This window comes from Acanthochromis polyacanthus, chromosome 15 (assembly GCF_021347895.1).
Source record: "Acanthochromis polyacanthus isolate Apoly-LR-REF ecotype Palm Island chromosome 15, KAUST_Apoly_ChrSc, whole genome shotgun sequence".
NCBI lineage: Eukaryota > Metazoa > Chordata > Actinopteri > Pomacentridae > Acanthochromis > Acanthochromis polyacanthus.
In genome coordinates this window covers 8,784,349-8,794,774 of record NC_067127.1, presented here as the reverse complement: position 1 = coordinate 8,794,774, position 10,426 = coordinate 8,784,349, and the positions used below count along the sequence as shown (strand labels likewise).

General features: G+C 37.3%; 1 protein-coding gene across 1 annotated transcript; it reads right to left on the bottom strand.

The window, feature by feature from the left end:
• Window positions 1-607: 607 nt before the first annotated feature.
• Window positions 608-8,098, bottom strand: plek (pleckstrin). The gene is made up of 9 exons (XM_022187113.2): window positions 7,922-8,098; window positions 3,383-3,538; window positions 2,989-3,170; window positions 2,508-2,599; window positions 2,205-2,389; window positions 1,600-1,704; window positions 1,288-1,371; window positions 1,113-1,182; window positions 608-974 (listed from the first exon to the last, which is right to left on the bottom strand). The coding sequence occupies exons 1-9, from the start codon at window positions 7,961-7,963 to the stop codon at window positions 835-837; spliced, it is 1,056 nt and encodes a 351-aa protein (XP_022042805.1). The 5' UTR covers window positions 7,964-8,098; the 3' UTR covers window positions 608-834.
• Window positions 8,099-10,426: the final 2,328 nt, after the last annotated feature.

Below are 10,426 nucleotides of genomic sequence, written 5' to 3'. Positions count from 1 at the left end.
GAAAAAGCATTGAAAAGAAGACTTAAGTTATAATAAACCTGAAGTTGTCTGTCACCACTGAAAGTGAAATTTTAAACGTAATCATATGACAGCACAAGCCAGTGTTTTTTTGTGTCAGTGCTAAATTATCTCACACATGTAGCGAGGCTGTAAGATACGAAGTGACAGTGTGAAAGTCAGAGTGTGATTCGGGGTAACTTCACACGCAGGAACCGAGTGTGCTTGTGTGATAGCGTTAACTATCTCGAACTTTTGAAAGATGAGTGAAAAGGGAGGAAATCTGAAAAAAAACCACAGTGGCGAGAATAGCAAGCCTCGAGCCCAAAGAAAAAGAAAGAAAAAGAAAAAAAACTTGCTTTCCTTGTATCCGCCCTTCACGATCTCGTTGCATTTTAGGTTCTATAGCGAGGCGCTGTTGTTTTACAGAGCAGCGTATTTATATTTATACATGTTTAACCAAATTCACATGAACAAATACTACCCAAACACTCTGAGCTGAACAGAATAGAGTGTTGCTGCTTGTTTTATTGTTTGCAATTCCCTCTGTGCTGACCCTAGTAATACCTGGTTATTCATATTTTAGCCATTATTCCACTGTTGTTACATCTTTGTGTTCTGTAAATATTTTATTTAGAAACTATGACTTTTATTGCATCATATTTGTTACATGGCCCCAGTGCACAAAAACTTCAAAACGGTAGCTTGACAGTGTGGGAGGAGTTAAGTTTTCCAGTTGCTCTAAAAGGAAAGGAAACAGCCCAAGAGTGTGATAGTAAATTCCGTTATGTCATAACTGTGGCTGGCAGAAATTCTCCTGTTGCTTCACTGCTCCTGTTATTTTCCACTTTTTGACACTGCTTGTATTGCTTTGATCCACTCCTTCCTTTCTTCGGCTGTAGCGGCTTGGAGGAAGTAGTGAATCTCGTCTGAAGTGATGATCTCAAAGAGGTTCCCATCAATGTCGTATTTTTTGGCTGAAACCACACACCAAAAAAAAAAAAAAGACACAGAAAAAGAGTTAAAAGGAGCGATTTGAAGTGAAACTACTGCCAGTAAACACCAGTTCTATTTTCACATTGAGGAAGCAACATGCAGCAACGGTCGCCCCTCACCATCAGGCACAAACTCCACAGCTGTAACCACAGCGCCACGGAGGTGGACTGAGCCCAGAGGGTCATCGCCCTGACAAGACACAAAAGGAGGAAGAAGTAAAGCTGATACTACATGTTTGATTCAGTCAGATTTATGTTTGAGCAAGCACCAGTTAGCACAAGTCAGCATGGTTACCTTTGTGGGATCATAATAATGCATATAAGCAGGGTCATCTCTGAGGATGAACTTCCGCACCTTCCAGTTTTTTCTCCTGTGGCCCTGTGAAAAAAGAAATAACAGTTTATCAGATCTGTACCAATAAACATAACCTTGCACCAAGCAAATGTCACCCAGACTTCCTCTGTCAGTGAAAGTGATGAATAAATTGTCTGGGTTTTTTCTCTCTCTAAAAATAAGACATCATAGAACAAATGCCGTCTTTTGGGGAGATTTTGTACACTTTGTGTATTTGTCTCACTGTGGCAGCTCACTTGCTTTGTGATTCACCTGTTTAAGTAAACAGCCCTGTTTTATGATGTTTCCTCTGAATTCTTCCTTCAAAAGCACGTCTTCATCACTGGAGTAGCCTTCACAGAAGAAACCACTGTCAGCCTGCCACAAAGCAAAAACCATGTCTGCAAATGTTGTTTATATGCACATACATACTGACTGTCTAATTTATTTTTAAAAATTAGGCAAAAAACAACATTGCTGTACACTATCTGCAGGTAGGAACACGAGAAAATGTTGAAATGCTCATGTTTATATTCTGAATATTAGAAATTGAAATGGATCACGTGCTGACATTACATGACAGATTGAAATAGACTATTTCTCATCATAGATCTCTAAGACTGGCATGGCACAAAACATTTGCTATGATGAGGAGTGTACAGCCTCAGAAGGTTCTTACTTCATGGTGGTTTAACAATAAAGTAACAGATAAATGAGTTCTACAGTCCTTTAAAAAGTAGTTACATATAGATTTAAAGAGCTCAGTCCAAATGCATTGGTGCCATGAAGAGAATAATTTGACGTTTTGCTGACAACGCACATTTTCCATTGAAAATTAAGAAACAAAAAGCAATTCTCTGACAATGAGCTGGACTTACAAAGTAGTAAAGAGCTTTAGTCTCATCTAAAAAGGATGTTTGCTCGGCGCTCTCCGCTCCGTCTTTTGACAGGTCACCTGCAGGCTGGAGGAAGCCTTCATTCAGGAGGCCTGTTGCTAACATGAGAGCCTCAGGCCTGTTTCTCGCTTTCTCTTTTGAAATCAGCCACTCAACCACTGTTGCTCCTGTGCGGAAGACAGGGAAGTGGTGGAAAACTGATGAAAACATGGGAAGGTTAAAAAAAATAAAGAAAACAGAACATTTTTCACACCTGTAACATCAATAAAATCAAGACTGAGATACCGGTGAAGCAGTGGTTGAAGACTCGATTCTCCTGCTCCAGTTTTAACTCTTTCACTCCGTCATCCTGGTCTTTCATCAGCATGTACAGCTGACTGAGGGAACACAATATAAGAACTGTCAGTATATCTGGCCATTCGAATGCTGACAATTCACTAAATCCTTGTGGAAAATAGTCATGAAGGGGCATAGCGGGCCTGTCAAACTTCATATTTTCTATGCATGCCGAAACTGTACGGATGGAGCTTTATTTATAGTAGCTGGTGGTAAACAAAAACTATGGAAGTTTGTGTACTTTTTAAAGTTTCCAAAGTGCAAAAGGTGCAAAAATAAGCAAATCTCGCTAACTAGTTCACTACTTGTGGTAAACAATCTGCAAGCAACTGTTAATGATACATTCTAAGTAGATTTTAACTTTGGAGGCTTAAATAAATCAATCGAATCTGTTTATTTCTCAATAATAGGAAGATTTAACAGAACATACTTCAGGTTGACGGCGTCAGGCAGCCGTATGGAGCGTCTTGTGGACTTCCTGGCGAACCTCTTCCCTCCCTGCAGGCAGGTAATGGCTCTCTTTATGTCCTTCACCCATAACTCTCTCTCCTCCACATGCGAGGCTTGGAAGAAGTGATCCTGCTTCTTCTCAGTGGTGATCTTGAAAACCAGCTGAATCAAGCACATTTAGTTAGTTACTCTTAAATATTCAGGTTTCTTTGGACACTTTCCTTTAAATATGAGAAGTGCTAACGACATATACAGCTGCTAATTTACATTTTATTATGTAATAACTACATAAATTGTCCTGACATCTGTACTCTGCTCTAATTTCAGTATTAGTTCTGTTTTAGACTTGATGGGTGGACTTGACATTTTCTTACCGTCCTCTTGCCAAAATCCTGACAAGGACTGATGAGTGTGGCTCCCTTCAGTGGAATCATTCCTTTCGGTGAACGATCTGTTTTCTTTTTGTAGAATTCCACACCATCCTCAGACAGCACCACCCACACTGCCTTCCAGGAGTTAAGCACTGTACCCTGTGGATCAATAGGACAGGTGACAACTAGTAGCCTTGAGCAAAAGTGCAAAATAACTAGTTGGTGATTCAGTTTTCCATCATGACCATGTATATGTAGTATGTAAACTAAAATAATTTATGTTCCTCATCGTCTTCATAATCCAAATACAACCACGACTGATAGCACTATGCGTCACATTTCTTATGTTCAGTGGATTTTGAGGGTCACTTGAATATAAGAAATTAAAAAAGAATTAACTTCTACTTCAGATAATGTAACATTAAAGGCATTTGTAGTCAATATGTACCTTTTGCTTTGTTGCTTTGTGTTTCATTTCACTTGCTGCTGTTTGTGACATGAAGTGAAAATAAAAACAGGCTTTAAAAAGGAAAGCAGATGGTTCTATTGAGTGCTAGCTTCTTACAAATGCAGAAACGATTCTTCAATTCTGGAAAAAAGTATAAGAAAGAGGAATCATTTGTTGGAAAACTCCCTTTTTATATAAAAAAAATGTGTTTTGCTTGTAAATGTTACATTTCATTTGGGTAGGGGTCAAACAAATCGTTAAGTTCTGTTGCGTCTGCAGTGTAGTCTGCTCCCGTCACTCCTTTAGGGGACAGAAGCTGGACTTTAAACAGTGTTTTTATTTCTTTTTTTCCCTTTTTTTTTAGCTAGGCATGCTTTCGAGAAAGCGTAACCTTTAAAGTTACATAACTTACAATAGAAACCGAGTTTTCCCAAATATATCTACTGTGACAGACATGCCTATAAGCATTCAGAGTGCTGTGTGCAGAATTACGGCTGTGTTCAACAAATTCTACCATGTAGCAAAAATATCAAATAACCAAAACATGCTGTACACAGTGTAGTGTTAGAATATGAGTCCTTGCCTTCTGAATAGCTGTAGCTGTCATTTTTGTCATTCAGGTCCTGAACTGTACACCCGAACAGCCAAACATATGATCCTCTTTGAAGTGACATTCTCAACCAAATTGCACATAAAACTGACACTTTGTTTATAATGCCATACATTAAAATTAGGGGGTTCTGATTAGGTTTCAGTGAACAGAACCAGCTGACAGGGAGTAACAGGCAGAACGTGCCTTACTTAAACATCAACATCAAGAGTCAGAGCTTGTCTGTGATCTAAAAAGCTCTCTAAGGCCTCAAGATAAAAAAAAAAAAAACAGGTTCTGGATGCCCAAGTCTGGCAAGGGATTTAAAAAGGTCTCATTATTTGAAACAAATGGATTTACAAATGGATCTACAAGTGATGTAGAGTTCAAATGACTGCCAGTTTGTCAAAGACTACCTGCAAATTGAGCCTAACAATCTGACTTTTTGATACAATAACAGTGTCCAGGAATCCCAACATTGGATCACAAGATCTGCAGGCTTGCAGCTGTTGATGTCTACATACTTGGATCTAAGATCAGAAAGAAATGCAACAAATTAAATCCACTTGGGAGGTGTGGACATGTTTGCAGAATTAAAATAGCTTTGCGGGAGAAAAACCTTATACCAGATGTGAAGCAGTGTGGTGGAAGCATTATGGCTTTGGGTTGTTTTGCGGCCTCAGTCACTGACCTGCTTGCAGTCATTCAACTGCAAATCCAGCATCATATTAAATAGTGCTTGAAGATAATGTGAGCAACTGTCTGAAAGCTGAAATTGGATCTGAAGTGGACCTTTCAACACGGTGATGTTTTAAACTAAAAGCAATAGCAAAGTGTGGTTTAAAGGCATTATGGAGGATGTTTTTGTTGTTTAATTTGTCTGATTCACATAAAATGAATATACTGACCTTTAGTGGACTTGTATGTATGGTTTCTAAAAGAATAAAAAAAAAAAAACAACTGTGGACATGGCAGGACCTGAAAAACATCAGCCAATCAACGCGCTCGGACCGAGGCGTTTGGTTTGCTCCCTTTCCTGTCAATCAAACATCTTCCGGCTCAGACCGAGTTACATAGATTACGTACGCCTTGGACTTACGTGTTTTCTGTATGTGTTGCTTTGGTATAGCTTCGTAGTTAGCTGGCGACTTGTTTTGCTCATCTTTTTTTACATAATGGCAGATAAAGATCCAAGGGGACCCAGCCGTAAAAGAAAGGCATTTTTTGAGGTCAGAGAAAATAAAAGACAACTGGATCGCAAGAATGCAAAAACAAAAGTGATTATTGGCGAGTCATTTGGGCGATGGCGTCAGCTCAAGCAACAAATGGACCTAAAGACAGATGTCTTGGTTGCTAAATTCCTTCTGGACAGGTAAAATGTATTATTGATTATACTGCGGCTGTAGGCAACTTCACTAGTCCTACACAAGTTTCTGGAGGTGGGCGTTTCTTCGTAAATGTTAAGGGGGGGGGTTAGAGGAGGGTGAGGGAGAGGTTGTATGTGCGCATGCGCATGCTACGTTCAAAGTCGTAGGAAATTAAATCTCCTCTAATGCCTTTAAAAGAAGAGAATTTTGGAATGGTTGCTGATGAAAAATTGCTCCTTTAGACAATGTTTGATCAAGTGTTTTCTTGTTGAAATATGTTGAAAAACCCAACAGTTTCCACATGACTTGTGATTTTCATGTGACTTTATGTGGCACAATGCAGAAAACAATTGTTTCTTTGAGGAATTCTTTAAGGCATGCATAAGTAGTGGAGTTCTCTGTATATCCAAAAAGCCAGTCCGTACATGTGCATACATCCTAAGATTTACAAAGTTATTGTCATACATATGTCAGTTAAAATGTCAAGAACTAATATTGCACAAGCCTCAGCACTCACTGAGAAAAAAAAAGAAATCCCATGAAAAGCAAAACCAACAGCTGTATTGCTTCAGTACCGTCTAACCTCTGTGCCCAACTCTGGTTTGCGGTTTGTTGTTGATTCCGTTTCCATTAAGAAAGCAAAAAATGGTTTTAGACTTATAGTTTCATTTTCAATACATGTGCAGGGAAGATGGTGCACTGCTGACAGATTATTCCACTAAGTATGACAGTCTGGCACATTGATGTAACGATAAACGACATCCGTTCAGAGTTTCCCTACACAGATAACACCTAGTCAAGAAAAGTATAGAATGTTAGCAATTTTATCTATCATTCTAAAAAAAATGCAGGTGCTTAAAGCTGAAATTCCGGGGGGGGGGGGGGGGGGGTATATTTTTAGAGGAGAAACAGACAACTGAAGAGATATTTGGCAGTCATCCGTCTTTTTTAGTGGTAGATAATTTACTGCTAGATGTTTTTTTTTTCTGACTCACTTTTTAGTGCAACATTTCCCTTCATTTTTATTGGCCCTTTCATAGTAAGTCATGGATGTAAACAGACTCACCATTAATCACTTCTTTGCATCATTCTTTTTGTGCACAAAGTGGGAAGTTTTATGACCAGGCCTGAGCCATCTTCAGGTATGACCATTAGGCACAGATGTGGCTATTTATAGTAACCATACTGGCATCTGATTTTTCACAAGATGAAATACTTCAGCCAGGCTACATCAATCATCATCAAACACAACGAAAGCAATCAATAATGATTTAGTTACTGTCATGCACATTTAAGCAGAGTTTAAGTGCTTCGCAACAGGGGGAAAAAAAATCAAAGGACATTCAGTAAACATAGGGTAATGTTTGATAAGACCAAACAAAAATAGGAAATGAAACATGCAAAGCAGTTATTTAAAATATGGCTCATAAATGTGCCTTTGACTGGCATGCTAGGTGTGTCGAAAGTCACACTTGCCTCAACCTTTATATAAAGTGTGTGCGTGGGTACTTTCAGTGTGAAATGATCACAGTATGCTTTAAAAAAGTTCCACATTTCATATAAGAAGTCACCTTATGTAACTTTATGTACACACACTATCTTGCTGTTGGCCTCTATTTAGTAGGAACTGTTTGATTCAGGTCATGCCAATCTTAGATTCTCTCTCAAAGTGAAAATCTGTTTGTATACAGAAGACAACACATGTTTTATGGTTCAGAACAGAAGTAGGAACTTGACTTTCTGTTGCTACCATAGAACAGAAGTGTGTAGTTGTGCGTTATGGAGCAACTTTCGAGTGACATGCATGTCTGTTCCTCTAAGTGCTGGTTTGAGGTAGAACAACTGTTTCCTTCTGATATCATTCACCGACTAATCTTGGTGTATTTGCATTTTCTTTTGGTGCATTCTGCAGTTTATTCTGTGACTCAAATTCGCTATGCTTTTAATTTGAAATATTTTTTCAACAACATGACAGTTTGGATGAAGCCTGCTCCATCCATGTCAAACCTTAAAGTACATCTCATAACTCTGCTGAAGTTAATAATCATTTTGTTTTATTATTATAAGTTATGCTTTATAAAAGTTCAGTCTCTATAAATGCCGGGAGGTGGACAGTATATCCATGTAGTTATTCTTACCTTTTTCACCAGGTATCCCTCTCTGATCTCTTGTGGCTCCATTTCTCTGCTCTCTGCTGCTGTCGTTTGCAACTTGTCACTTTTTTAGCGACTGTCAGAAATGTTTCTCATCCAATTCACCAGCTCTCGCTCTCTCCGTCTCTATCTCTCGCTCTGCCTTTCTGTCAAAACCACACAGACATGCAAACAGGAAGTGGTGCTGTAGGGTGTGTGACAGCAGTGACTGGTCATCAGCTTCCTCATTTTGAGGTATTATTAGTTACAGCAACTGCTCTGCTGATGTCTCAAGACTTTAAAGTGTTAAATTTAAAATTGTAGCTCGGCAGTTCTGATGACATAAGACATTTTACTGTACTTGTACTATTTGACACTATTATTTATATTTATTTTGCTTATTTCTATCTATCTATTTTTTATTTCTTGTGTGTTTTCATTCTTATTATTCTTATTGTTTCGGTCTGGAACAGGTGCACAATGCATTTCGCTGAGCATTATACTATGTGTAATTGTGTTTGTGATAAGTAAAGGTCTTGAATCTTTAATCTTAAATCTTGTGGTAAAACTATTTCACTTAAATGTTTCTACAATTTAAAAAAAGAGGAGTTTGAGAAGGAAAATAAATAAATGCAATTTACATACTACATATATAAATACATAATCTTGTGACCATTGACCTTTAACTTCCTTGTGTACTTTTTGTAATGTCCTTTTATTGTGACCTGTTGTCCTATGTTTCATTGTTATTTTTTAAAATGTAAATTAGCATTGTTGCTATAATCCGGCATGCTTATGTCTATTGCTGTCTACATAGACATTCATTAATGTTCACTATCCCAATCAAATATATATATATATATATATATATATATATATATATAGAGATTGTACTGCATTTTTAAAAATGTCATCCTCCAGTAGTTTTTTAGCCTGCCCCCTTCATTAAAAGCGGAACCTTTAGTTTCCATAAATAGGTCCACTGACATCAGCAGTTATGATGCACCTACATGAGTTAAATGTGCCTATAATAAGTCAGGAACTAGCTAAATATAGAGATGGGTTTATGTAATGGGTCAAAAGATTACTACAAGAGTAATTATGACAAAGCTCCGATCTTTTGTCAGAGATTTGTCATTTTACATACACTGCCATTCAAAAAGTTTGGGGTCACTTAGAAATGTCCTTATTTTTGAAAGAAAAGCATTTTTTTCAATGAAGATAACATTAAATTAGACATTGTTAATGTGGTAAATGACTATTCTAGCTGTAAACAGACATTTTTAATGGAATATCTATCTCTTTGTTCTAATAGTACACTGCTAATCATGCTGAAAAGCTAATTGATGATTAGAAAAGCCTTTTGCAATTATGTTAGTACACAAATAAAAGTCTGAGTTTTCAAGGAAAACATGAAATTGTCTGATCTGAGTGACCCCAAACTTATGAGCGCTAGTATAACATAGTATAACATATTATATATTGCCATATAACATATGTGATATAACATATAACAGTATTATATATATATATATATATGTATATATATATATATATATATATATATATATATACATATATATACCAAGCAACAGTCTTAAATAGAGTCATACAGAACATACTAAAGATACTACATAATACAGAATATTATATCTATTTCTTCATCAAATCAATTACAGCCCTAACTCTCCTGTCACTTAGCTTTAGTTGAAACAGAATTCACCATAATTCCCTCACTCCTTCACTCCTTATTGGAAAATGTGTCATGGCATGCAGTTTAACAAGCTGCAGTCATTTGGTAGCACGAAAGGAAGCCTTCATATCTGTGATGTCAGCTCTCATCATTATGGTGACCCAGCTGGATGCGCCAGCAGAATCATTCAAGATCCGACAATGAAACTGGCACAGATCAAACACTGGGTGCTGTTTGACAAAATGAAAGGATGCAGGGTTGAGTTATTTTGGAAGGTCAGGACATATAGTAAGACATTCATCACATTTTATTCCTGAAATGATTTAATTCAACAGTATTCTTATTCACCTGAAGCAACTTCCTTTGTGGACACAATAACAATCAACATCTGAGCAAAATATCTGGGAGGCATCAAGAGTGCTTGTGAAAGACGCAGTAGATAACGATGCTTCAGAATATACTATAACAATCAACAGGGATATACCATATTTAGAGCATCGGTTGAAAAAGGTTTATTTTTGTGTTGCAGTTAATGTTCCTCTAGAGGGCATAATAACTACATTTAAAACAAAAATAGCTGAATTACACCAGGGCGGCACATTGAACTGCATTTCGGGATCACAATGATAGACAACAAGCTTATATGAATGTAATTAATTATCAGAATTACAAAAGTAATGATAAAGATAGCTGAATGCTTTCTAAGTATTAATAGAAACATAGAATTAATCTGTGCAGCTGCTGATTAAACTATTTTGCAGAGGTTTTAAAAGCATTGGTTTTATTGATTATTCACACATAATAGCCTGCAGACAACT

What these genes read in the sequence shown, in the direction of transcription:
- plek (XM_022187113.2), bottom strand. Translation starts at nt 7,963, where the DNA reads ATGGAGCCACAAGAGATCAGAGAGGGATACCTGGTGAAAAAG. An exon ending in CCTGACGCCGTCAACCTGAA is followed by an intron (nt 2,600 to 2,988) that starts GTATGTTCTGTT and finishes GTGTTCCCTCAG; the next exon opens with TCAGCTGTACATGCTGATGA. An exon ending in CTTCAACCACTGCTTCACCG is followed by an intron (nt 2,390 to 2,507) that starts GTATCTCAGTCT and finishes TCTTCCGCACAG; the next exon opens with GAGCAACAGTGGTTGAGTGG.